Genomic DNA, 27,928 nt, shown 5'->3' on the forward strand with positions numbered 1-27,928 from the left:
CTACCAAGTATAACAATTGGCTATTACACCATTCATCAACGAGCCTCTTAATTCATTTTTTTTTCTACAACATTCTATCAATCCATACTCTCACAGGCCCTTTTATTAATTTAACGAGTACCTTTTGCTATTATTTGATCATTCCCTTTTGAAACCCCAACAACTCCTTATAACATGATTATATCAATAAACTCTAGCCCAAGTGGCACCCCAAAGGGCCCAACCCACCACTCTTGTTGGCCATTCCTGCATATATTGCATCAGATATCCAGATCTGTTTTCCCACATGGAACTGTCAATAATGACTTATACCTAAACTTGAAATTTTATTTCTTCAAGCACAACGGCTGAAGAGTCATGAGATTTCTCCGTGCATCTTATTTGGTTTCTTCCTACTTGGATACTGCCCCTCCCTTCGGATCGTTTTCTTCGCAGCAAAAAGCCAAAGAAGGGGGCAAAAGAAAGACAAAGGAGAAGGTATTGATTTGCCCATTCAACCAGTTCAGAGGTACCAGGAACAGAGAAGCTCAATGGCATCTCTCTTCTTTGTCATTCCCACTCTCCATTTTCTCAAATTTTATCCATGGTAAGCATCTACAGCTCAATTCAATTTTTTTTTTGCAAACTAAATAGGAGGGGTTTTGCCTTTAAAAAAAATTATCTTGTACCATACTATGTTATCATTTCTTGTGCACTGAGACATATCTTCTGTATTCATGTTTTTTTGCTTTCTGTTGGTTTTTGTGTTTATGTGAGTTCTTGGTCTTATTAAATTCATTCCTGGATTCAATTTCATGATGTTGGCTGGTTCATTTGTGACATTATGACTATTTCCCACTCATCTTATGCTTTGATGTGTATCATTTCTTGTTGGTTTTATGATGTTGTGTGCAACATGGCCAGAACGAGTCATTTTGTCTAGTGTTATCACCTTAATTGCATTTGTATTTCTTAGTGTCCTATGTTAACTGATTGTCAAACATAATACATGCGTTATTCAAATATTATGGCTAGTTCATCAAAATCAAAAGGAAAATCAAAAGTTGGGCCTGCAAATTGGTCCACCAATGAGGTTAATTTACTAGTGAGGTTATTTATGGATAATGTGAGGTTTGGTAACAAGGCTGGGGCAACCTTCAGCAAAAATGGGTGGGATGACATTCATACCTGGTTAGAAGCTACGCTTGGTAGAGAGTTCGATAGGGAACAGATAAGGAACAAGTTCAACAAGATGAGAATAGACTATGGTAGTTTCAAATCATTGCTTCAAACTACGGTGTTTGGATGGAACTCAATCACCAACACAGTTATGTTAAGGTTGATAGGAGAGAGATTTTAATTTATGTCAAGGTTGGTATTTTATGAGATATTTTAATTTATGTTAAGGTTGGTAATTTATGAGATATTTTAATTTATGCTTGGTTGGTAAGAGAGAGAAAATATTGACATGTATTTTTTGGTCTTAATATAGATTGCAATGGCATTATTGTAATTAATATCAAATTTGGAAGAACATGTTTTACGAAACGACATTTTTGTTCTATTATTGTTCCGAAAACGTTCTTCAGACCGTTACCAAACGGCCATTTTCATACACAAAACGCTGTTCCAGACCAGAAACACCAAAGAACGTTTCTGGTCAAGAACAGGTGTTCTTTACCAAGACCGTTACCAAACGTAGCCTAAGTGTATTATCTTTCGTAGTATAGCCTCTATTGGAACCCTCTACCTTTCTAGGGTTCCAAAGAGAGGTATAGAGGAAATGTAAGCTTGATCGACTCTCAAACCAATCTCTGATACCAAGTTAGAAATCAGGTATGGATCGATTCAAACAGGAAACGAAGAAGTAAGAGCTGAGAAGAGAAGAAGAAGAGATGAGTAGAACTAATGTAAGACTAGAACCAGAATAGGTATAATCCCAGGCAGGATCAAATAAAAAACCCTCCGATAAATAAGAAATCATATGAGGGAACCAAGAGAAAAATGGGAACTAAAATCATGAGGAAACCAAGAGAACAATGGGAACTCAAATGAGGGAACAATTTCCTTGGTTGAAGTAACAAATAAAAACCCACAATTTTGTAACCTATTGAAGCAGCAATGAAGAATAAATAATCTCTTGAATAAAGAGAAGATGCATCAATCGAACCAGTGGTGTTGAATGACTCTTGCATCTCAAAACCTTGATGCAAACTCTAGAATACACACCCGATGGCTTGGTTGCAGGTTTTAAAACAAAACAAAAAATAAAAGAATGGAGAGGAAAGGAAGGGTTGGTTATCTCAGCCTGGGCATCTTACCCATCCTATCTCAGGATTTTCACAAAGGCTCTAGCCAATATTTCATTGATCAAATTCGTGTACAACGCAGGCCTCCCTTGCAAACTTATATAGAAGACTCAAAAATAGACTTAAACTCTAAAAAGGAAAGGCCTAACCTATCCTTAACTAATATGATAACTAATAAGATAGCCTAAATTGACTAGGAAAGTGAAATAATAAAGAAAAGGGTAAATTACACATCACCCCCTGGTTTTCAAACGAAACTCAAGTCACCCCCTGGTTTTTGAAAATTCTCAAAGCACCCCCTGTATTAGACCCCAATATGACAAATTAGTCCCTACCGTTAGTTTTATGCTGTTAAGTGATGATGTCAGCCAGTTAAATAAATTTAAATCCCTAAACTACCCTTGACTAGTGTAGAGTTACTTTTTTACCCTTGGATCTAAAAACCCCAAAATACATCTTCTTCCTCACGCCGCTCTCTTCCTTACATGACCTGCAAACAATCCTACTACTGTTACTGTTACCGACGAAGCAACCGTACTACAAGAGTGGAGTGGTGAGGTTGGGCTCATTTAAAGAGGTTCTGTAATTGTAGACTTGCGGTAGTAGTAGTAGTAGTGACTATTGATAGTAATGGGAGTAATGACCTAATAGTGGCGCTGTAGCGTGGAACTGGAAATATCAAAACAGCAAACATATTTCAAATTTGCCCTTTTTGTTTCTCACCTGCTGAAACAAAAACCCTAACCACAGTGATTTCAATTCAACTCAACTCGAGGTTTTTCTCTCTGCTAAATGACAAGACCAAAAGCTGTAACCTTTTTTTTTCTTTAATTTTTCCCCAAAAGCCGATGACTTTTCACAATTATCAGAGAAACATTGGGTAAAATAGATGGAGGTGGGGGTTTAGGTTTTCAAAAGTGACCGCTGACAAGAGCAGATGACTGGATATGTCCAAGTCATCCCCACAGAATTACGTTAGGACAGCCAATAAGGCAGGGGTTCGTATAGAAAGTCCAAACGGGGGCATAAATGACTTTTAGATCTAAAAACTTCAAAATCTACTTCTCTACATGGCTCCCATGGCAGCTCTGGTTCTGCTTTCCTCCATCGCCAACACCGTTGTACACTTCTCGGCAGACTTCATAGCCAAGCTGAAGGTGAAGGTCAATGAGGGAGGAAAACATCGGTACAGCATGTTGGAGTGTCTTCTGTCACACGTGGAAGAAGGTGACGATGGATCGTGAGCTGAGGAGTGCATCCAAGTGAGGATGGTGGAGGTGGCTGCGGCAATGGTGGTTTTAGCAGTGGTGGTAATTTGAGGTATAATTGGAAATATCAAAATTGGTATCCTAAGTATAATTTACAAGTTTTGGGTATCTAAAGGGCATTTTCTACAAACGTTGGGTACCTCAATTGTCATTATTTATCTTATTTTGGTTGAGGTTAAAATTGTCTTTTCACTTTTTGGTTTGTGTTGAAATAGGCTACTTATCACTTACCCAGTTGGGGTAAGCAGTCCTAATTCTATTAGGACTGTCCCCTACCCGATTGGGGAAGTACTCCTAGTCATATTAGGATTTTCCCTCTTTATTCCCTCTTTTATTTTTCTCTTTTTTTATTGTTTTTCTCCCTCAGCCGAGTCCTAGTTTGGTATTCCTAGTTGTACTAGGAATCCCTAATAGGATTAGGACTGAGGTAGATTCCTATTTGTACTTGGATTCTTTATTATTCAGCTTAATATAAATACAGGGCTTGTGTGATCGATTATGATCACTCAAGCATTATATTTCGTGGCTTCTAACATGGTATCAGAGCCACCTCTGATCTGATCTGAAGAGCAGCTCCTCCCCTCAAATTTTCTGGTTCTTCTTCTCCAACTCTCTCGGCTACAGGTCTTCTTCTTCTCCACCACTCCCGGACTCTATCTCTCATTCAGGGCAGCACCTTTGAGGTGATCCAATGAAGGTTTAGCTGCTGCCCTCAATGCCACCTCACTGAAGATTATATAAACTTGGGTGTGATCAGAATCTGCCGCAGGTTTCCTCCAAGCCTTGGAGATCAAGCTACTACCTTTTTCAAGCTGGATTTCTGTATTTTTCTTGGAGATTGGTTCCTGCACTTGTTGATCTACACCTACATACTTTCAGATTGCAGTTTTTTGAATCCAAACTAAATCAGATTCAGACCTGCAACTTTTTTAAGCTATTCCTAAATTTTTTCAAATTTATGGTTTCTTATTCCCTCATTAGAAGTTACTGGTTTTTTTTACATATTGCTGCCCAAGTTTTATACACCATGGGAGATTCAGATGTTACCACAGCCAACTCTGGAGGGGATTCTCAGTCCCAGACAGAATTCCTCCCTTATGCTGCCGCCATTAAACTAGATGGCACCAATTATCTCATATGGGCCAGATCTCTCTCCTTGACTGTGGCTGGTAGAAACCTCACTGGACACCTTACTGGCACCACCAAACAACCCACTGAGGAAGGTGCTGCCCGTACTAAATGGGCTGCCAATGATGCTATGGTCATGTCCTTTGTTTTGAATTCTATGCACACTGACCTCTCTAGCCAGTATCTCCTCCTTGACATTGCTACTCAGATATGGACTGCTATCAAGAGAACCTATGGCCGATCAGGAAGTGGTGCACAGGTTTATGAGATCAGGAAGACCCTTCAGAACACTACTCAGAAGGAGTTATCTGTCACTAAGTACTATGCTGCCCTCAAATTCTTAAGGCAGCAACTGGATCATTATGCTCGATTTCAGCCTACTACTACTGCCAACATTACTGCCTATTACTCCTATGTGGACCAGTTTCGGGTGTATGATTTTTTGGCTGGCCTTAATGATGATTATGATCCTATTCGGGTGCAGGTCCTTGGTAGGGTTTCTTTCCCCTCTTTAGAGGAAACTTTTTCATATGTTCACAGTGAAGAGACTCGATGGGCTGCTATGATGGTTGCTCCTAAAGTTGAGAGATCAGCCTTACAGGCTTCTGACTCCACCTCAACTCCTTCTGAGAGTATTGCTACTGCTGCTACAGACAAAGAGCCTGTGAAGTGTGATCATTGCCACAAACCGTATCACACTAAGGCACAGTGTTGGAAACTACATGGGAAGCCTGCTGATTTTGAGGCCAAACGGGGTCGTGCTAAGCCTAAAAACAAAGCCAATCATACTGAAAGTGTAGCTCCAGGCCCCACTACTGATATTAGTTTCTCCCAGGAAGAACTCCAAGCTCTCCGGCGTCTGTTACACACTTCCGCTGCCTCTACTACATCTGCTGCCAAAACAGGTTCCTTCTTTGCCCGTACAAGTATTTCCTTTGCTAGTCATTGCGCATCGGTTGTCTCCACTCCATGGATTATAGACTCCGGTGCCACTGATCATATGACAGGTTCTTCTAACCTCTTCCATTCATATTTTCCTGCTTTTGGGAAAGATAAGGTTAAAATTGCTGATGGGTCCCTCTCCTCTATCTCAGGGAAAGGATCCATCGGATGTTCCCCTTCCCTTACTTTGTCTTCTGTGCTGCATATTCCCAAGTTTACCACTAACCTTCTTTCCATTAGCAGTATTACCAAATCTCTAAATTGCAAAGTGACTTTTTTTCCTACTCATTGTGTTTTTTAGGAACTGGACTTGGGGAAGACGATTGGATCGGGTAAAGTGCATGGCGGATTGTACTTGCTTGATGGCGACCTTGCTCCTACCTAGGCATTACCTTCTAGGCTTTATCACCCGGCATCTTTTTCTTCTGAATTACATAAATGGCACTCTAGACTAGGTCATCCACCTCTAGGAACCTTATCTACTTTATTTCCTGCTTTAGTTAAAGAATGTAATAAGGAAGATTTTTTTTGGTGAGCCTTGTGTCTTGACCAAACAGACACGTTCAAATTATCCCATTTCTAATAATAGGTCTTCTTCCTTATTTCATGTTGTTCATACTGATGTGTGGGGTCCTAGTAGAAAAGTTTCACTTTCGGGTCATCGGTGGTATGTCACATTTATTGATTGTTTTTCTAGATTTACTTGGGTCTACCTCATGCACACAAAGAGTGAGGTCTTTTCATGTTTTCAACATTTTTACCAGATGGTTAAAACCCAGTTCAGTGCCACTCTTCGCATTTTGCGGAGTGACAATGGGACAGAGTACATGGACGGTCAGTTCCAAAATTACCTTGCTGCCCATGGGATCCTCCACCAGACCAGCTGTGTTGACACTCCAGCCCAAAATGGTGTGGCTAAGAGGAAAAATCACCACCTCTTGGAGGTCGCTAGAGCACTTATGTTTGCTCGCAATGTGCCTTCCTTTTATTGGGGGGCTGCTGTCCTTACTATAGCCTATTTAATTAAGGGAAAATTGCCCAGATCTACTAGATAAAAATATTAATTACAACTTAAGTAGGTTAAAAAAATGTTTTATAGCCACTAGTTTTGATTTTGAAAATATTTACTTAATCCCCAAGGTTATTAATTACTCACGGGTTTCAAGAACAAAATAAAATTAAACTTCCTAAAATATCCCAATATTTTATCTTCTCTTTCTTTCTTTTTTTCTTTTAATTCTTTCATTTTTAATCACATGTGGGACCCACCCCCTCCTCTTCCTCCTCCTCCGTGGAAGGCCGCTGCAACCTTGCACTCCAACTAGACCTGCTATCTCTTTTTATGCTTAGCTAATAAGCACAAACCCCAGCTCTCGTGCTTCTCTCTCTGCCATTCTAAAAATCTGGGCTGTTACTCAAAGTCTAGTCGGAGGGAGAAAGGGTTGGAACCATTCAGGAGGTTCCATCGTTGACTTTGATTTTACCTGAAGCAAAAAATCTGTCTTCCATCGGTGCCGCACCATTTTCTCCCCAGATCTGAACCTTGTAATCATGTTTCAGCTGAAATGAAAGATCAATTTCTTCTATGGTAAGAAAAAAATAATTAAAAAAAAAATTTTAAAATAAAGACAAAATTTAGGAACTTCCGAAGAATGTCCCTCATTTTTTTTTTCAGGGAACTTTCTGTCTTTTGGCTTGTTGTATCATTGGATCATGCATGAATTAAGAGGAAAATCAGAATAAAAAGAAATTCAAAATTAAAGTCCAGAATGGGTAAAAGGATTACTTTTTGAACACATTTTGAAGTTGAAGATGCCAACCCGAATTATCCACTCTATCCATCTCTTCCTTGTATCACTCATCGTGTCTAGCGAATGCATCTGCTAAGCTTTAACTCTGTTTCCTAACATCAGAGGGATCCACATCATAGAAAACAGGAAGAACAGTCCAACCTATTTTTCTCCTGCTGCAATCCATCGTCTTCACCAGCGCATCGAGGCACCAACTTGAAGAAGCATAGTTGTTGGAGAAGATGACGATGGAAACCCTTGATTCTTCTATGGATTTCACCATGGCTGACTTCATACCCTCTGATTTTCTCCTGGAGTTCGTCATCATCGTAGGTCTGGTTGGAGTGCAAGGTTGCAGCGGCCTTCCATGGAGGAGGAGGAGGAGGAGGAAGAGGAGGGGGTGGGTCCCACATGTGATTAAAAATGAAAGAATTAAAAAAAAAAAAAAGAAGATAAAATATTGGGGTACTTTGGAAAATTCAATTTTGTTTTGTTCTTGGAACCCATGAGCAATTAATAACCTTGGGGATTAAGTAAATATTTTCAAAATCAAAACTAGTGGATGTAAAACATATTTTTAACCTACTTAAGTTGTAATTAATATTTTTATCTAGTAGATCTGAGCAATTTTCCCTTTAATTAATAGGCTGCCTAGTCGGGTTCTTCAATCCCGACCCCCCATTGAGCTCCTACTTGGCTCTTCATCCTTTGTTGTCCCCCCTAGGGTGTTTGGATGCGTCTGTTATGCCAGGGATACACGGTCCCCTGGTAAACTTGAACCACGTAGTCTCCGCTGCATTTTCTTAGGTTACTCTGCTACTCAGAAGGGGTACAAATGTTATTACCCTCCATCCCGCAGGACCTTTGTCAGCATGGATGTCGTCTTTCATGAGAATGTATCCTATTATGTGTCCCCTCGTCTTCAGGGGAAGAGTGTTAATGAAGATGTGCTGACTATAGACTCTCCACCTCCACTTCAGTCAGTTTACAATGAGCTTGATCGGCCTGCTCCTAGTTCTTTCTCCCCTAGTCCTCCCTCTGAGTCAGGGGGAGAGGTCCCTATACAAGGGGAGACCATCCCTATTGAGGGGGAGCAATCTACCCTAGTTCAGATTCCTGTCCAGAGAACTACCCCTGTCCAGGGAACTATTAGTGAATTTCAAAGGAGGATTGATGACAGTGGTGTACAGACCTATGCAAGGAAACATAAGCAGGTTCAATCAACTGTTGCTCCAGTACCCATCCAATTGCCGAACCTGGATCCAGAACCTGCCTCTCCACCTGGTAATGTTCCTTCTCCTGATTTACCTATTACTCTTCGCAAAGATGTCAGGGCTTGCACTCAACATCCCATATCCCATGTTGTATCTTATGACTCCCTTTCTCCATCCTTTCGTGCTTGTGTTTCTTCTCTTTCATCTGTTTGTATTCCTAACCATTGGTAGGAAGCTTTATCAGATAGAAAGTGGAAGGCAGCAATGATGGAAGAAATGGAGGCCTTGAAGAAAAATAACACGTGGGAGCTTGTGGTTCTTCCACCTGGGAAGAGAACAGTTGGATGTAAGTGGGTGTTTGTAGTGAAACAGAAGATGGATGGCACCGTGGATAGGTATAAGGCACGACTAGTGGCCAAGGGGTTTACTCAGACATACAGCATTGATTATCAGGAAACCTTTGCACCTGTTGCAAAGCTGAATACTGTTCGTGTGTTGTTATCTTTTGCAGTCAACCTTGGATGGGATTTACAATAGTTGGATGTAAAAAATGCTTTCTTGAATGAGGAATTGGATGAGGAGGTGTACATGGATATTCCACAGGGTTTTTCTTGTGAAAAAAACCAGGGTAAAGTGTGCAAATTGAAGCGTGCACTATATGGGTTGAAGTAATCACCTCGAGCATGGTTTGGCCGGTTCCACAAGGCGATGATTTCTGTGGGCTATAAGCAAAGTAATGCTGATCACACACTCTTTCTAAAGCGGGTTGGTGAAAAACTCACTGTTCTTATAATCTACGTGGATGACATAGTGGTTACTGGCAATGATGGTGATGAGATCAGACGGTTGAAGACCTTCCTTGGACAAGAATTTGAGATTAAAGATCTAGGGAAACTATGATACTTTCTGGGGATTGAGGTTGCCAGATCTTCTAAGGGCATCTTTCTCTCCCAAAGAAAGTATATCCTAGACTTATTGGCTGAAACCGGGTTGTTAGGCTGTCACCCTTCAGATACTCCTATGGATCCTATTGTTCGTCTCAAAGAAAAAGAGGGTGAGCCTGTTGATAAAGGTCGGTATCAAAGGCTTGTAGGGAAGCTGATTTATCTCTCACATACTCGTCCTGACATTGCTGTCGCTGTGAGTACTGTGAGTCAGTTTATGCATGATCTCTACTCTTCTCATATGGGGGTTGTTCTTCGTATTCTGCACTATCTGAAGTTAGCTCCTGGAAAAAGAATTCTTTTGTCTGCACATGGTCACCTACGGATTGAGGCATACACTGATGCTGATTGGGCTGGTTCTGCGGATCGTAAGTCTATCTCTGGGTATTGCTCCTTTGTAGGTGGAAATCGTGTCACTTGGCGTAGCAAAAAGCAAAATGTAGTTGCTCGTTCTAGTGCTGAAGCTGAGTTTCGAGCTATGGCACAAGGTATTTGTGAGTTACTCTGGCTTAAAGGTTTGCTACAAGATCTTGGTGTTCCTATTCGTCTTCCTATGATGTTGTACTGTGACAACAAGGCTGCAATCAGCATAGCACACAACCATGGTACTAAATCTCGTTTCGTTTCGGTGTTTCAGTCTAACCGAAATTTCTGAGATACCGAAATTTCGTCGAAATATGGTATTTTTCTGTGGGTGTAAAATGCCAAAAATGACTGAGATTTCCGAAATTTTCAAAACGAGATGACCGAAATTACTGAGATTTCCGAAATTTCCGAAACCAGATGATCGAAATTTCCGAAATTTCACCGAAAATTATGAAATATTGCATTTTTTCATATCGGACTTGCGTTTCGTTTCGGACAGGTCGAGATACTTGAAATATTCGATATCTCGATCAAAATTTCGTGAGTTTTAGTACTATGGACACAACCCAGTACAGCATGATCGTACCAAGCATGTTGAGGTGGATAGGCATTTCATCAAAGAGAAGTTAGAAGATGGGCTGATTTGTATTCCCTTTGTGACATCTGCTAATCAACTTGCTGATATCTTTACCAAGGGATTATCTGGAAAATTGTTTCATCCTAATCTAGTCAAGTTGGGCATGATCGACATCTTTGCTCCAACTTGAGGGGGAGTGTTGAAATAGGCTACTTATCACTTACCCAATTGGGGTAAGCAGTCCTAATTCTATTAGGACTGTCCCCTACCCGATTGGGGAAGTACTCCTAGTCATATTAGGATTTTCCCTCTTTATTCCCTCTTTTATTTTTCTCTTTTTTTTATTGTTTTTCTCCCTCAGCCGAGTCCTAGTTTGGTTTTCCTAGTTGTACTAGGAATCCCTAATAGGATTAGGACTGAGGTAGATTCCTATTTGTACTTGGATTCTTTATTATTCAGCTTAATATAAATACAGGGCCTGTGTGATCGATTATGATCACTCAAGCATTATATTTCGTGGCTTCTAACAGTTTGATTTAAGTTAACACCGTTATTGTAGAGGGGGACGGTTGAGTATTTTCAAAAATCAGGGGGTTATTTGATTTTCGTTTGAAAACCAGGGGGTGTCTTGTAATTTACCCCAAAGAGAATAGACTCAAAACAGGACTCTAACTAAACTAATGAAGTAGATCCCGTTCTCCTACTTTCTACCCATATTTTAGGCTTATTAAATTGGCCAATTACAAAGTAAACCCATGAGAGCAAAAGCCCAACACAGATATAACCCAACCCAAAGCTTATTTCCAATAAAATAAGCCCTCTGAGTGACTTATCTACATCAAGAATCGTGGTAGAGAGAATCTACTTCTCTCCCCTAGATTGTTTATTAACCATTTCATGGGAATTACATATGCCTTCCTACTCCCTAGGGAGGTAAAAGGTAAAAAAAGAAAAAGAAAAGATAAAATTACAACTCAACATAACAATACAATAAACCAGTGACTAAAGTACCCCTATTACATAGACTCTAGCAGGTTTCTCTCTCTCTTCTTCTTCTTCTCCGCACAGGTACCGTCCTAACCTAGTTCTGATATTGTCTCATGGTATCAGAGTGGGAATACATGGTGACTGTATTCTGAAGTTCTTTGATCAGGTATTTGCTTATGGTCTACAGCAACCAATGCTGAAGTATGAATACAAACTAGCGTTTCTTGTGCTAGATTATTACTGATGTCGAGGTTGCTGACTTTTACCCTGCGCATGGAGTTTTTTTCATGATCTACTCACCTATGGATGCTGTTTCTGTTCTTTTACTGATCTGACTTACATATAGCTATGATCTGCTCCACACCTATGATTACTTCATGCTTGTTCCTTGCTGAATCATACTACTACTAATTGGAGTTCAGTCAAGAAGTTTTTTCTGTTGTTCTTAACACCCTCAGAACACCTGTTTTTGGTGTTTCCTATTGCTAATAGGAAAGATCATTTAAGAGATTCTGGCCATTGGATTCTGCTCATACTTTGGGGTTTTCTTCTGCACCACAGGTTCCTTATTGATCAGATTTTGATCTGAATCAGGTAACTGGATTGTGAGTTCTTGCAAGTTCCTTTTTTTTAAGGGAACTTAGTTTCTGAATCTGGTAACTGGATTGTGAGTTCTTGCAAGTTCCTTTGTTTTTTAAGGGAACTTAGTTTCTATTTTGCACTCAACCCTATTACTGCCTATCTGTCCGTCGGATCTTCATCAAACTTTGGGGATATTTTCTATCATTTTAAACACACTCTTTACCAGAATTTTAAGAGGATCTGCCTGTCGGATTCAGAGCTATTTATTTTCTCCTATTCAGTTCATCTATTGTATCTTGCGGATCGATTTTTGGGTTGGTATTCTCTACCCAGTTGGGCTTGTTATTTGTGTTTTCTTTTCCCTGGAATTTTATACCAGGTGATTAGTGGGAGAGCCTTGGCCAAACGGTTAAGTTGCAGCATGGCAACCATCAGGTTGTGGGTTCAAAACATGGAAACAGCCTCTCTGCGAAGCGAGGGTAAGACTGACATTTGCCCCTCCCAAACCCTACAGTAGTGGAAGCCTCATGCAGTGGGACGTTCCTTTTTTTGGGGTACGAAGTGATTCTTTATGTGATTCAAAGCCTCTTGTGGACAATGCTAATGTGTAAATCACCTCTATTAAGTTGAGTGGTGCTTCCAATTATCTACTCTAGGCAGAATGTCGAGGTATATATTAATGCCAGATTATTTGGTCTTTTCCACCATCTGCTGATGATATAGGATATTAAGATTAAAGAGTAGATGCATCAGAATGGTACACTACTTGTGTGGCTCTAGAATAGTATGGAATCTAAAGTTGCAGCTAATGTCATGTTCCACACCACTACTAAAGGTGTGATGTAGTTCAAAGAGGAAGATGAAAAAGAGGGGCCAGCCAGCCCTTAAGCCCCATCAAGCCAGCCATAAATTCCCATAGAATCCAGCATCTTAAAGTCCACTTGGGGTCTTGTTTTAGATCCAATTAATGGGCCAAGATTGGGCCTATTATGGACCCTTATCTATGTCTGTGTAGGAAGTTAATAGAGGATTTTTAGTTATTTGTTTTTATTTTCATTACTACAGTTAGTAGTAGATTATTGCTAATAGGTTACTACATCTTAATTACTATTTTGAGAGACTCCTATTTTGTGATGGAGCAAAGTTGTTAATAGAAGAAAGGAGGCTGTAGAGCTCAACGATTTTGAAGTTAAGAATGAATTGGCATGTTTTCCTCCATTGATGTGAGAGTCAGTGAGCTTGGTGAGGTTCCTTGCAAAGCTCGCTGTTATGCCATTAGGGTTAGTAAGAGGCTGACCTAGGCCATAGGCGTGAGGCCTTGGTCATATCCCCCTTCCCTTCCCTCCCCCCCCCCCCTTCTCCCAATCTAATTTTCTAGATCTAAAAGTTTCAGTTCTGCCAACTGTGATTCCTGCTGATCAGTAAAGGGCTTGAGGTTGTACTGTTTTGGAGTATTTAACCTATGTTATGAGTTGATGTTTAAACTGTGTCTGGCTCTGAGGGTATGTGAATCAACCTTATTCTAAGTTGAATGCTACTGTGTTGAAGATGATTGAGGACTGTTGAAGCTACTTTATATGCTGTCATTATCTGAATACTTACATAAGCTTTTGATTTCTGTTTACACCTTTACTGGCCAGCGGCAATGGAGTATGGGTATTTTCTCTTCTGACCATCAGATTGAGGTGTAATTTTGATGTTGATTACTGCTGGTCCTACCTGTCCTCCAATTGGAATCTTACAGCTTTATACCCTACGGATTGGTTTATAGTGGTGGTTGCTAAATTTGAATCTGAGTTACTAATTTTGTGTTCTGTTGTTTTGAAGTATCTAGCCACTGGTTTGGGTTGATTCTTAGATATGTTGAACTTCTACTCATGAAGTGATGACTATACTAATGTTTTCATGTTATTCTGCAATGTGGATGATGAGATATGTTGTTGTTTCTAAATTTCGAATCTAGCTTCTATTTTCAGTCTTTGGTCACTAACTTAAAATACAACTTTAGGATTTTCATATTTACTTATGAGGGATTGAACTATTGTTAGTCACTTATATCTGGCCTGAGTTTGGGGTTAATCGGAGCCCTACATTGGGAGTTATCAGTGGTGTTAGCTTGCTGGTCGTCAGTCCTAATTTTTTTTTGTGTGGGGAGGATTCTGAAATCTACAATAGCATTAGATCGAATCAGTCAAGGTGTCGGGGATGATCTGAGGGAAAGTTTTTCTCAAGACAAGAACATGTCCCAAGTGTATGACCTCTATGAAAAGTTTTTCTCCTTTAAGAAAAATGGTAAATTTGTTGGTTATTTATATAATGCACTCAAGGGCATGTGGAAAGAATTGAATCTCTATCAGCCACTCTCCAGTGGTCTAGAATAGGGATGTAAATGGATAACCGAAAATCCGAATCCAATCCGCATTTGTATCCGTTTAGGGACATCCGTATTCGTTTAGAGATATCAGGAAAAAAATCTGAATAGTCCGATAAAAATCCATCTGGAAAAAAATCCGAATACTTAATAATAAAAAATTAAGTAAATAATGATCTTGAGGGTATCCAGCATCTGATGCACATTATGAGTTCCATCTTTTCATGGGGAAAGTTTCTAAAATGGCCAAAACCTAGTGGATGGCCTGCTTTGCAGGCTGCCATTGAAAATGGTCCTAATCTTTGGCATTTTCTTATAGAAAGTCTACTAATCTCTACCATTTTATCTATGCCCTTCACTATAGGTTATATGAAAGATTTTATTCACAAAATATATCACTGTTTAATGACAAACACTACTCAATGAGTTTAAAAATATATGCTTTTCATTGCATTGAATGAAACAATACTGACTTCCATGTCGGCATACATGAAATGCTGACCAAAAGGCTGATAGGGATGTTTTGGTGGCAGAGAACCTAGATGGAGGGGAGTATTTGTTTGCATTCCGTACGCTGATGGTACTTTTCCGTAGAGAGTTATCATTTGTGGATGCAATCTACCTTTGGGAGGTAAGGTAGAGTAAAAGATGATGCTTAATGAAATGGATTCTGTTCAATTTAGAAGCCTTTGTTGGACCTTCTGTCTTTTGATGGTTGAAGATTTCATCTTTTCTACTCTCCTCCTCCCCTTATGAATCTCTATTTTCTTCTCAAACTTGTAGCTTTTCTTATTTTTTCCTGAAGTACTTATTTCCTCTGTAGTTACATGGCTGTCTTTTCTCGTTTTTTCTGAAGTCCTTACTTCCTCAGTAGTTACATGGCAGTTATTGCTGATGGGTTTTGATATTCAATATTTTTTGTGATTGGGATGATTACTGAGAAGTAATAAATATTTATTTCAGTTGATGTGGGCCATGGAGTACAACCCAAACCTCTTCTCACAATATGAGGACCCAAGTGCAACTACCGATAAGAGTGCCGCACCCAAGGGAAATGACAAGCTTCTAAAGCAATTTGGCAAATTTGAGAGGAAAAATGTAGAAAATGGTTCACTTGACCAACATACTGCTTTTTCTGTGTTCCTCATGGCGGGTGTTCTTGAGGCCAAGAATAAGCGGTTGTTGGGGGAGGCTCAGGGTCTGGATGATATTGTCAAGGTCTCTCTCTCTCTCTCTCTCTCCACACCCCCCCCCCCTGTGTGTGTATATAGATGTAAATGAATAAATAATACACTAATGGATGTACAATGTCTACATTATCTTACTGTATTGCTTTCTTATCAGATCTTGAATGATATTACTGGAAATTTAGATGCAAAAAAGGCATGTAGTGAAGCATTGAAGGTTCACAAAAAGTACTTGAGCATTGTAAGTTCCACCCTTCTCATTTTTCTAAACTTTAATCTCACTGAATTGAAAAATACTTTCTACTTTCTTATTTTATTTAGACAGGATTTTACAAATTCAACTGTTAAGAGTGTATTGTTGTGTGCAGACTAAGAACTCATAGGTTGTGGTTGGAGACGTCAATTTATTTCGGGACCTCTTGACACCGATTTGGCTGAGTGGGCTCCCCCAAAAAAAAAAAACCGGGGGGGGGGGGGGAAGGAAGAAAGAAAAAAGAAACCAATACACCAAGGTTTTCTTGCTCTCTTGTTTGTAAAGATTTATCATTTTGTTTGTTACGATAAGCTGGTTTCTCCATTGATCTTTCTAATCTGTTGGGATATTTTGTGATACGACATCTGTGTAAAGTTGAAGTATGTAAATTGGAGCCAGTATGATTTCCAAGTAACCACACCCCCCCCCCCCCCCAAAAAAAAAAAGAAAAGAGAGAAAGAATTTCAATATGAACTGTTGGTGGCTTGGTGCTGAGCAGCCAAAAAAAGGATGAATGAACTCGTGGTGGTTTTTGTGAAGAAGAATGATTGAATCTTATCTTTCGTTGGGAGGGGATCACTGAAATGCCCCTGTACATCAGGCATTTGAATCTTATCTTTCACTGAGAGGGATCACTCTAATGCCCTCATATATCAGGTCCTTTTGTCTGAACTGAGTCTAAGCTTTGTTTTTTATCATCCGAGAATGCGAAATCAACTTAAAATGCATAACAAATGCAGCATAAGTTTCCACATGAACCTCCACAGTCCATCTATCCTAAATGAATTAGTTATAGACCCATTTTCATGGAAGGTACTAATAAAATGAACTACCTCCTTAGTAGATAAGAGGCCAGATTTAGAGGTAGCACAGCACCAACAGTCCTTAGAGGGAGCTACAGGAAGTTTGATCTTAAGAATGCTAGGAACAATGGAAGAGGAAGAACATTCACCTGGAGAGGAATATTCCTTTTATTTATTTATTTATAAAAGGTTATACGAATTCGATTAAATTAAAGTCTGAGATACACACCGCAGTCTTGGTACATCTTGCTTGATTCGCTAACTTATGAGCCAAATACACAAAAGTTGTGTCTTTTTTGGATAGCATAAAATTACCAAACTCTCCCAAAATGTCTAATATAGTAATATCCCATAAGATGGTAAATAAATCCCACGGCCATTGTGTTGTTGGAGGATTCAGCCAATGAACGAGGTCCTTGCAATCAGTCCAGATGTTGAGAGATGTGCTTTGAGACCCTTCTATTTGCTGCTGCCCGAGTAGCACCCCTTGAGCTTCTGCCTCCTGTGTTGTTCCTGTATAACCGAAATAATAGTATATACAGATGAATGAGTTATTTCGAAACAGAATTGCAGCCCAACTTGCTTCTTTAGTTTTTCTATCAGAAAACTACCATCACAAATAATGATTAGGGAGTCATTTGGTAGGGAAAGAAGCAAGTCATTTTTTCTTGGATACACAGGGATTGGGCTAGAAGTGATGACGAATAAATTTAAGGGTTGAAGGTTAAGATCCTGAGTCCATTTATTAACATTATGTATTATTGCCAAGGGGTTTGGAGAGGTATGGTTAATTCAACATCTATTCCGTTCATTCCAAATGAATTAGTAGGTTATTGCAAACAAGGATAAGAAGAATTTGAGCTCAAAATTAGGCCAAGGGGGTTGGGTAAGGAGGAATGTACATAGATGAAAGATGGAATCAGCTTGTAAAAATTCAGTTCTAAGCCCCAAAGGTCCAACAAGCCCGATGTGTTTGGAGATATTGCATGAGAGGAATAGATGCCAAAGTGTTTCAACAGTATTACCGCAAAGAGCACACAAAACATCAATGTGAAATTTTTTTGATAGGGTTGATCTAGTTCCAAGGTCATTCTGTAAGAATTTCCAATAGAATACTTTCAATTTTGGGTGGATTTTCAAGGACCATAATTGTTGCATCGTTGGGCGGTCCTGCGAATGCAGTCACCTGCAAGAGGACCAAGAAGTCACCAGAGAGAACCAATGGGATTCCGGCCTAGGGCTCTCTGATGCCAAAGTCAGGTCTCCTAAGCAAATAGATGAATAGTGATTATTCAAGATGGGTTGAGGGTGTGAGATACCTCTTCTTTTATAGTGGTTTGTGGTGGAGTGGAGAGTCCCTAGTTGATGTGGAGTCTTCTTCGTGGGTGGAAGAGTCCTGAGTAGCAGGGCTCCTCCCTGGTTGGTTGTCTTCCCGTAAGACTTAGTATCCCAGTAGGGTTGTCCTTCTTGGTGGATAGATCCTTCTACGTGGTAGATAAGGCCCCTGTTGCTTGAGTCCATCTGGGTTACGTAAGTGGTAGGTGATGGCCCGGAGTCCTCGCGGTGGTGTATATCTTGTTGGCGACGTGGTGGTGGTGGCATCTAGCTTGTACCTGCACCCTGTCGAGGCCTCAACACCTCAGTGGGTGAGGCCTGAGAGGGAAAGATGTCTAGGTGGTACTTGGCCCAAGGTGGGTGGTGCCCAGGGCGGCTGGTGCCCTGGTGGATGGCGCCCAAGTGCGGGTGATGGCGCCCAAGGTGTAGCTAGTGTCCGGGTGGATCTCCTGCTATTTAGGGACACGTGGCAACTTCTGATAGGTTGGGATGATTTGTGGTTCATCATTTGCCCCCCACTCTCTTGGAACAATGTGCTCAAGAGAGTTCTCTATACACTTGTATGTTACCCAGGGGGTTGGCGGCAAATAATCTCTCTCAGGGGGTGAGTCTGCAAATTATTGGGTGAGGGAGAGGTTGTGGGTTCAAACCCCTCCTCTCACATCTTTTTACCTTTTTCTTTTCTTTTTTCTTTTTTGTAGAGATATGTATTTTTCTTTTTCTCATTCACTTTCCATTTCCTCTCATTTCCTCTCCTTCTAGTCTTTTTCCTTCCACTTCTTTGTTTTTTGGCTCTTCTCTCCTACCTTGTTTTTTGTCCCTCTCTTGGTGTGCCCCCCAAGTGTTTGTCACATGTCCTCTCTCATGTCCTCCCTTGCCTATTAGCCTTGGGACTTGGTGTCTTGTGGCTTGCCTTGAGCTTGCCTTTGTGGTGTCTTCTCTGCTGGAGGTGTGCCTACGGTCTTGTCCCTAGGCTCGTGCTCTAACCACCACCCGTGCTTGGGCCTTGGCTTTGGCCTGCTCCGTTTACTCTTGGCCATGGCCACGATTGCCCCGTTGCACCCGCTTGTCATCGTGGCGCCACGTCTGCTTGCCGTCGTTGCGCCTGCCTTGGTGCATCACGCCCGCCTGCCTGTGGCACCTGCCTGTTCGTCACGCCCGCCTGTCGTCGCGCCCGCCTTTTCTCGATCACGGTCACCATCGCGTCACGCCCGGCCACCTTCTCTTGGTCACGTCTACCTTGGTCGTGTCCCTGTCTTGGCGTTTGCTGCCTACGGTCTGCGGTCCGCGTCTGTGTAGTGGTCAGTGCTTGGCCTTGTTTCGATCAGTGCCTTTGCGGCGGTTGGTGCCTGGTAAGAGCCTATACATTTTTATTTTTTTTAATTTTTTAATTTATTATTATTATTTTTTTTTAGATGACTTTCCCTGATCAGTTCACATGTTGGTGGTTGCAGGTTGACATCCCTCTTCGGGCGTTGGAGATTGTCGCTCCGAGTAAGTAGCTTGATCCTTCCTTCTTTATTCATATCATCTCCCGACAACTCCGATCCGGCCACGGTCCCGGCCCCGGCTGAGTATCCTGGGGAGTCTTTGTTTGGGTCGTCCTCCCCGGCGGGTACCGCCTCGTCATTGCCCTCTCCCCTGCTAGTGATGGGGAGGAGGAGGTTCCTAGAGGCTCTGCCTCTGGTGACAATAGGGGTCGCAGGGTTCCCCCGGGCCTCGATTGGGGATCCTCGCAGTACGTTGGCCCAGACTGCTAGTGTCCTGACCGCCTCGGACTTAATTTCTATCCGTCGCGAGTTTTATATCCCTCCCGAGATTGTTCTTCATGTCCCCGATCCTGACGACTGTGCCTACTCCCATCGAGGGGATGAGGTCTGCCTCTACCGCGTTTTCTTCACCTACGGTCTTCGTCTTCCCTTCTCCCGCTTTGTGGACTTGGTATTGGAGCATTGGTGCCTTAGCCCTGGGCAGGTGTGGCCCAACTCTTGGCGGATTATTTTAGGAGTATATGTGTTTTTTGCCCGGGCGGGGCGTGCAACCACTGTTCCCCTATTTTCGTACTTCTACGATCTGAGGAAGGGGGACAGCGGGTGCCACCACTTCGCCCATCGTGCTCCCAAGGGAGCTCTTGCTGCATTTGATCCTATTGTGGGGATTACCGACTGGGTGAAGCGCTGTAGGGATCGCTTCTTCTTTGCCATGGTCCCCCAATGTGCATTGCGGTCTACCTGGGAGGCCATTGATCTCAAGAGGGTGAACTACCCTCTTGCGCTGAGTGACCCTGAGTTCGACACCCTCTGGTAGTGTCAGGGACGTGACCCATTCGACGTTCATCAGTTGAATTCCGAGGCCTTCTTATGCCTTTGGAAGTTGAGTCCTGGTAAGATTTTTCCTTTTTTTGCTTGCATCTTTGTTTATCTTCTACTTTACTAGCTGCCTAACTTGTCCTGTGGTCTTGATTTGATGTTGTTATGCAGTAAGTATATGGCCGGACCTTAACGTTTACCGGTCCAGTATGAGGAGGAAGGGCCCTTCAGTTGCTCCTCCTGCGAGTGGTTTTGGTTTTGGAGCTACTGGTGTCGACGTTCCCCCGGTCCCTGCCCCTTCTTCTCTTGCGATCGTTAGGACCAAGCGGAAGGGTGGTCCGGATTCTTCCAGTGTGACGAGGTCCGATATGCGTGTCATCCTCCCATGCTCTTCTCCCCTCGTCGTTGCTGCTTCAGGGTCTCCTGCTCCTCCTACTGTTGCCCCCCTGGGGCCTTCTACTTTGCCCAACTCTACGGGGAAGGGGGTGAGTTCTTCTTCGGTCGGCACGACTGTCGATCCGGCAGTCCCTTCGTCGCTGGTGCTTTCCCTGGATCTTGAGGAGGGTGCGACATTGTTTGGGCATGGCGTGCCACGGGAGAGGTTGGATAAGGGGAGGCTCCCTGCTGAGAGTTCAGCCCTGCAAGGGCTTAGTGACGCGTTCCTGGCGCAGACCCTTTATCATGACATGGCCTCTGTAAGTCCTACCTCTTCTTTCCCTTGATCTTTCGTGCTTGTAGCTTTCCCTGTATACTTAATGGCTGGGTTGCTTGTAGGTTTAGCACCGCGCTACGAAGGCGGTACTCCATCTTGAGAGATGCACTTTCTGGGAGGTTTAGTTATCCCGTCGGCTGTAGGGTCTGGAGAGAGAGCTCTAGGGGTAGAAGGCGGCTCGGGAAGAGGATGCGGCTTGTGAGAGGAGTATGGCTGAGCAGCTCAGGGTGGCATCCGAGGGACTCAGGGTGGTGTCCGAGGAGCTCCGAGTGTCGTCTGCTGTGGCGGCTGAGAGTTCAACTAGAGTCTGTGCCTTGGAGGAGGAGGTTGGTGCGCTGAGGGAGATTCGTGAGTTCGAGTTGTCCGCGGTTGGGGAGCGAACTGTGGCCGAGTTCCAAGAGTCTTGGGCGATGTTAGACTTGTTCCACGAGAGTACCCAGAAGGTATATGAGGGGGGTGTCCGAGATTTGGGGGATCGCATCTTGGAGGAGACCCCTGGTTATGATTTCTCGAGATTCTCTGAGTTCGCCTCGGTGTTGTCTGCGTTGGTTCGAGTTTCTACTGGGGATGGTTTTATGGCGTCCGGGGTGAGTGTTGTCTTGCCTGAGGAGAGAGCGATCTTGCCCGTGGGGAGCGCAGCCTTGCCTATGGAGAGCGCGGCTCTGCCTGAGGAGAGCGCGGTCCTACTTGAGGAGAGTGTGGCTCATCCCCCTGAGGGTGACATGATATCTCCTACAGGGTCTGACGTGACTCCTCCCATCGACGCCCCATAATTTTATATGTATTCTGAACAGTGAACCTTGGGATGCTGAACTTGGTTGTAGTTGTGACCTCGATCATTTGTAGTTGATGCGTTTTCCTTCTATTTTTCTCCTTGTTACGTAGGACCTTGATGATCTTTGGTCCCTGGCGGTCTGGGACCCGGGTGGCCTTGTGCCTTATTGGTCATTGGACTTTGGTGGCCTACGGGCCTTGGTGGTCATTAGACCTGGGTGGCCTTGCGCCTTATTGGTCATCGGACCTTGGTGGCCTACGGGCCTTAGTGGTCATCGGACCTGGGTGGCCTTGAGCCTTGGTGGCCTGCAAGCCTTAGTGGTCATCGGACCTGGGTGGCCTTGCGCTTTGGTGGTCATTGGACCTTGATGGCCTATGGGCCTTGGTGGTCATCGGACCTAGGTGACCTACGGGCCTTGATGGTCATCGAACTTGGGTGGCCTACGGACCTTGATGGTCATCGGACCTGGGTGGCCTTGAGCCTTGGTGGTCATCGGACCTTGGTGGCCTACAGGCCTTCGTGGTCATCGGACCTGGGTGGCCTACGGACCTTGATGGTCATCGGACCTGGGTGGCCTTGCGCCTTCGTGGTCCTCGATCCTTGGTGGCCTACGGGCCTTCGTGGTCATTAGACCTTGATGGCCTACGGGCCTTCGTGGTCATCGGACCTGGGTGGCCTACGGGCCTTGATGGTCATCGAACTTGGGTGGCCTTGCGCCTTAGTGGTCATCGGACCTTGGTGGCCAACGGGCCTTCGTGGTAGTCGGCTAACAGGCAGGAGTAGACAAGCGTATCCCAATTTTCAAATATAAATTTTAAATTAAAATTTCAAATAACTCTTAAAAATCTAAATCTCATCGTGTATCATGGTGATCGCCGACGCTCTGCTACTTGGGCGACTAGCGACTCTACTACTCCTACTTGGTTAATGGCGACTCTGCTCTGCTGCTAGTGTTTCTTTCACTGGTAGTACTTCTTCAGGTGTTCTGAGGTCCAAGTGCGCTCTATCTTCTTGCCCCCCTGAGTCTTCAAGCGGTAGGTCCTTGGACGTATCTGCTTGGAGACTATGTAAGGTCCTTCCCAATTGGCTGATAGCTTGCCTTCTTTCCTTGGCGGGGAAGCACTGGCCCTTCTCAGGACCAGGTCTCCTTAGTGGAACAGCCTCTCTCTAACCCTGGTGTTGTAGTATTTGGCGGTTTGTTATTGGTAGGCTACATTCCTTAGGAGTGCTTTCTCTCGGACTTCATCGATGAAGTCCAGGTTCGCCCGTAGTCCGTCGACATAGGTGCACTCGTTGAAGTGTAGGACTCGATGGGACATAGCGAGGACCTCGACTGGTGCCAGTGCCTTCGTGCCATATGCCAGGTGGAATGGGCTCTCCCCTGTGGGTGTCCTGACTGTGGTCCGGTACGCCCACAGTACACTTAGTAGTTCCTCGATCCACTTCCCCTTAGCTCCCTCTAGCCTCTTCTTGACCCCTTCTAGTAATGTTCTGTTGGTCACCTCCACCTAACCATTGGCCTGTGGGTAAGCTACCGAGACAGGCCAATAGTCGATTTTGGAGCTCTGACAGAATGTCCTGAACTTGGGGTTATCGAATTGTTTGCCATTGTCTGAGACTAGGATCTTTGGTACCCCGAACCTGTAGATGACATCGTCGCGGACGAACTTCTCCATTGGCCTCTGTGATTTTAGCCAACGGCTTAGCCTCGACCCACTTGGTGAAGTAGTCAATAGCGACGTCCAAGTACTTCCTGTTCCCCAATGCTGCCGTGAAGTCGCCCAGGATGTCCATCCCCCACATGGCAAAGGGTATGGGGTTGAGGATCGATGTCAGTTTGGTGGCGGGTAGATGGGGTATTGGGCGAACAACTGACACTACTCGCACTTCCTGACATACTGTATGGCCTCCTCTTGCATTCTTGGCCAGTAGAGTCCCTGGCGGAGGACCTTGTAGGCTAGGGCTCGTCCTCCCATGTGGCTTCTGCATATCCCCTCGTGGACTTCAGCCAGGGTGTACTCGGCTCCCTTGGGTTCCAGGCACCGGAGTAGTGGTGCTGTGACCCCCCTCTTGTATAGTACTTCGTATAGGACGGTGTACTTTACCGCTCTCATCCTAACCTTCCTCGCCTCGACCTTGTCCTCCTCTGGTAAGATGTCATTATGTATGCAGTCAAGTATAGGGTCCATCCAGCTGGGCCCTTCCTCAATGGCATTGACCTGCTTCTCTTGGTATGTTGGTTCATATAGTATTTCAATGTACACCACCCTTGCCAAGTTTCAAAATTCATCATTGGCTAGCCTGGATAGAGCATCGATGGTGGTGTTCTCAATCCTGGGAACGCGAACCATCTCGAACTTCAAGAACCTCTCGATTAATGATCGGGCACGTGCTAGGTATGCCGCCATTCGCTTGTTCTTTACCTCATATTCTCCATTCACCTGGTTTACCACAAGCTGGGAGTCACTCCAGATGGATAGGTGTGTGATTTGGACAGCCTTGGCCACCCGGAGTCCGACTAGCAGTGCCTCGTACTCGGCTTCATTGTTGGATGCTTGGAAGGTGAACCGGAGGGCATACTGGATCCAAAATCCCTCGGGGCTAGTGAGTCTGAAGCCAGCCCCACTTCCTGTTGCATTACTCGAACCATCCACGAACATCGTCCACAATCCGCGGTCATGTTCCTCTGGTTCTTCTTCCTCTGGCTCTGTCTCAGATAGGGTGCATTCGGCGATGAAGTCCGCCAGAGCTTGACCTTTGATGGCAGTCCGGGGTTGGAACCTGATGTCATGCTTACTTAGTTCCACTGCCCAGGCTATGAGTCGTTCGGATACGTCTGGCTTGTGGAGTACCTTCTTCAGGGGTAGGTTAGTGAGGACTGTGATGGTGTGGGCTTGAAAGTATGCTCGTAGCTTCCTAGCTGCGATTACTAGTGTATAGGCGACCTTCTCGATCTTTGTGTACTTGGTCTCTGCATCGATCAGAACGTGGCTAACATTGTAGATGGGCCTCTAGACCCTGCCTTCTTCTTTCAGGAGTACTGCGCTTACATCGACCGGGGTGGCCGCCAGGTAGACCTGTAGGTCTTCATTGGGTTCTGGTCGCTCCAGTAGTGGTGGGCTTTTCAGGTACTCCTTCAGTTCTTCGAATGCCTTCTGGCACTCCTCTGTCCACGTGAAGTCCTTCGGGCTTCTGAGGTTCTTCAATGTTTTGAAGAGCGGAAGGCACTTGTCGCCCGACCGTGACACGAACCTCGAAAGGGCTGCGACCCTTCCATTCAACCTCTGCACCTCTCTGACCGTCCGGGGGGGTGCCATCTCTTGGATGGCTTTTATCTTGGATGGGTTGGCTTCTATTCCCCGTACTGAGACCATGAACCCCAAGAATTTTTCTGACATTACCCCGAAGGCGCACTTTGCAGGGTTCAGCTTCATCTGGTTCCTTCTCAGTACTGTGAAGGCTTCCTCCAGGTCGGTGAGGTGCTGTTGGGCTTGGACGCTTTTAACGAGCATGTAGTCCACGTACACCTCCATGTTGTGCCCAATTTGTTCTTCAAACATTTTTTTGACCATTCTTTGGTAGGTGGCCCCTGCGTTCTTTAACCAGAATGGCATGACACAGTAGCAGTAGTTCTCCTGGTCCATCCGAAATGCCGTGTAGGACTCGTCGCCCTCATGCATTAGGATCTGGTTGTACCCCGAGTAGGCGTCCATGAAGCTCAACATCTCATGGCCTACTGTGGCAACGATCAACAGGTCAATCCTGGGCAGTGGGTACTCATCTTTCGGACAAGCCTTGTTCAGGTCGGTGTAATCAACACACATCCTCCACTTCCCGTTAGGCTTCGGCACCATGACTACATTCGCCAGCCAGGTGGGGAATTTCTCTTTCCTGATGAACCCCGATTGGCTCAGTTTCTCGACCTCTTCCTTGATTGCTGTCTGTCGGTCGAGGGCGAAGTTACGACTCTTCTGTTGGATGGGCTTCCTGGTCGGATCGATGTGCAACCGGTGCTCTGCTATGGAGCGTGGTATGCATGGCATGTCAGAGGTCGGCCATGCGAAGACATCCATGTTGGCTTGGAGGAGGTGCCCAAGCTCATTCCTCTGGTCGGTGCTCAATAGTGAGCTTATCTGTACAACCTTGGAGGGGTCGTCCTTACTGAGTGGCCATGGGACGAGGTCCTCTACCGGTCTACCTCTCCTCTCTGTCAGTTCATCTCTCTGGTCGCTGCCCAGGGTCACTAGGCAGAGTGTCATTCCTAGGGAGTTGACATTGTTCTTCTTTATGAAGGTCACATAGCACTCCCTTACTTTCTTCTGATCTCCCCGGACCTCACCTACCCCATTATCGGTGGGGAACTTCATCTTCAGGTGGAGTAACGATACAACTCCTCTAAGGGCTATCAGGGATGGTCGCCCTAGGAGGCCGTTGAATGACACCACGGCCTTTACAACCATAAAGTTCACCATGATCATCACTTGTTGAGGGTGTACTCCAAAGGTGACTGGTAACTCTATGGTGCCTCTGATGGAGGCGATCGCACTCGAGAATCCATGGAGGTAGGTAGGTTCTGGCTTGAGCTGATCGTCCCCAAACCCGAACTGTCGGTAGGAGTCCAAGGAGAGTACGTCTACAAACGCTCCTGTGTCTATCAGTACCCTGTGCACAGGTCGGTTGGCTACCTCCACCTGTACCACCAGGGCATCCTCATGTAGGAAGCTTAGTCCTTCCAAGTCTTCATCCGAGAAGGAGATCACCGTCTCGGTCTTGGCTATCTTGCTTGGCTTCTCTATAACTCCCATGAACCAGGCATGGGCTTTGGCCTTCCCAGTGGACTCCTGCCCCGATCCTCCTAGTATGGTGAGGATGGGGGCTCCCTTGGTGCCACTAGGCTCTACTGCATCTCTCCGTTCTTCTGGGCGGTCTCTCTCTCGATCCGTCCTCCTCTCTTCTCTTCTTGATTCCTCTCTCCCTTGGTCACGACCTCTATCTGCTTGACCTGAACGACCATCACGTCTTCCTTTCACGTATTTGTTCAAGCTCCCGGCCCTTACAAGGTTTTCTATCTCCCTTTTCAGATGGTAACAGCCCTCTGTATTATGCCCATTCTCCTTGTGGAAGAGACAGTACTTGTTAGGGTTTCGCTTCTTGGGTCCTGCCAGCATGGGTCATGGCCAAGGGATTAGGTCACGGTCCTGGATCTGCATAAGGATTTGTGACCTGGTTGTGTTCAATGGCGTGAACTCAGGGTTACTGGCTCTTTCAATTCTCTCAGGATGATGATCAGTTCTTCTTGATGAGCGGTCGCTCTTCTCCTATCGACGTTCGGTCCTTGACCGCTTGCCTTCCTTACGGTCGTCTGGCGCTGACCTCTTGTTGTCTTATGGCTTGGCCTCGATCACCTTCTTCCTAGCTTGCAGTACCTCTGCCATATTGGCGAACTCATTGCACCGCTCCAGGAGCTCCTTCATAGTCCTGGTCTTGTGACGCGCCAGGTCCTTGATCAGGTCCAGGTCTCTGATGCCTCCCGCCAAGGCTGCATGCTGGGTCTGGTCGTCCAAGTCTCAAACTTTCAAGGACTCCTTGGTGAACCTACTGACATATTCCCTGAGAGATTCCCCAGGGTTCTGTACCACGTTCAGTAGATTGACAGTGGTCTTCTTTTGCTTGACGCTGCTCTGGAAGAGGGTGACGAATTATTGGCACAGCTCCGCGAACGAACCTATCGACCTCGATCGTAGCCTGGAGAACCATGAAGTAGCTGCACCCTTGAGGGATGCAGGGAATGCTCTACAGGAGACCACGTCCGATCCGCCATACATGGTCATCATCCCATTGAAATAGTTAATGTGGTCATTAGGATCCGTGGTACCATTGTAGAGCTCAAAGGTAGGCAACCTGAACCTGGAGGGGAGTATGGCGGACATGATCTCCGTAGAGAATGGATGCTGACCTAGTATGGAATGTGTCTCGCCCTTGGTCTGCTTCTTCAACCCTTCCAGCTTCTCATCCAGGTCACGCAGTTTTCGATCTAGCTCCTCATCTCGTGTCTGTCCTTCATGCCTAGCAGGACGTTCACTGCGACCTCGTTCCC

General features: G+C 44.5%; 1 protein-coding gene across 1 annotated transcript in view; it reads left to right on the forward strand.

Moving 5' to 3' along the window:
* Window positions 1-16,082, forward strand: part of LOC122657077 (rab GTPase-activating protein 22) — a 37,349-nt gene extending 21,267 nt beyond the window's left edge. The window contains exons 8-11 of the mRNA XM_043851839.1: window positions 14,991-15,088; window positions 15,421-15,675; window positions 15,802-15,885; window positions 16,013-16,082. Coding sequence (XP_043707774.1) covers window positions 14,991-15,088; window positions 15,421-15,675; window positions 15,802-15,885; window positions 16,013-16,027 — 452 coding nt within the window. The 3' untranslated portion in view covers window positions 16,028-16,082. The remainder of the gene's footprint in view (window positions 1-14,990; window positions 15,089-15,420; window positions 15,676-15,801; window positions 15,886-16,012) is intronic.
* Window positions 16,083-27,928: the final 11,846 nt, after the last annotated feature.

The sequence above is a fragment of the Telopea speciosissima genome, chromosome 3 (genome assembly GCF_018873765.1).
Source record: "Telopea speciosissima isolate NSW1024214 ecotype Mountain lineage chromosome 3, Tspe_v1, whole genome shotgun sequence".
Classification (NCBI taxonomy): Eukaryota; Viridiplantae; Streptophyta; class Magnoliopsida; order Proteales; family Proteaceae; genus Telopea; species Telopea speciosissima.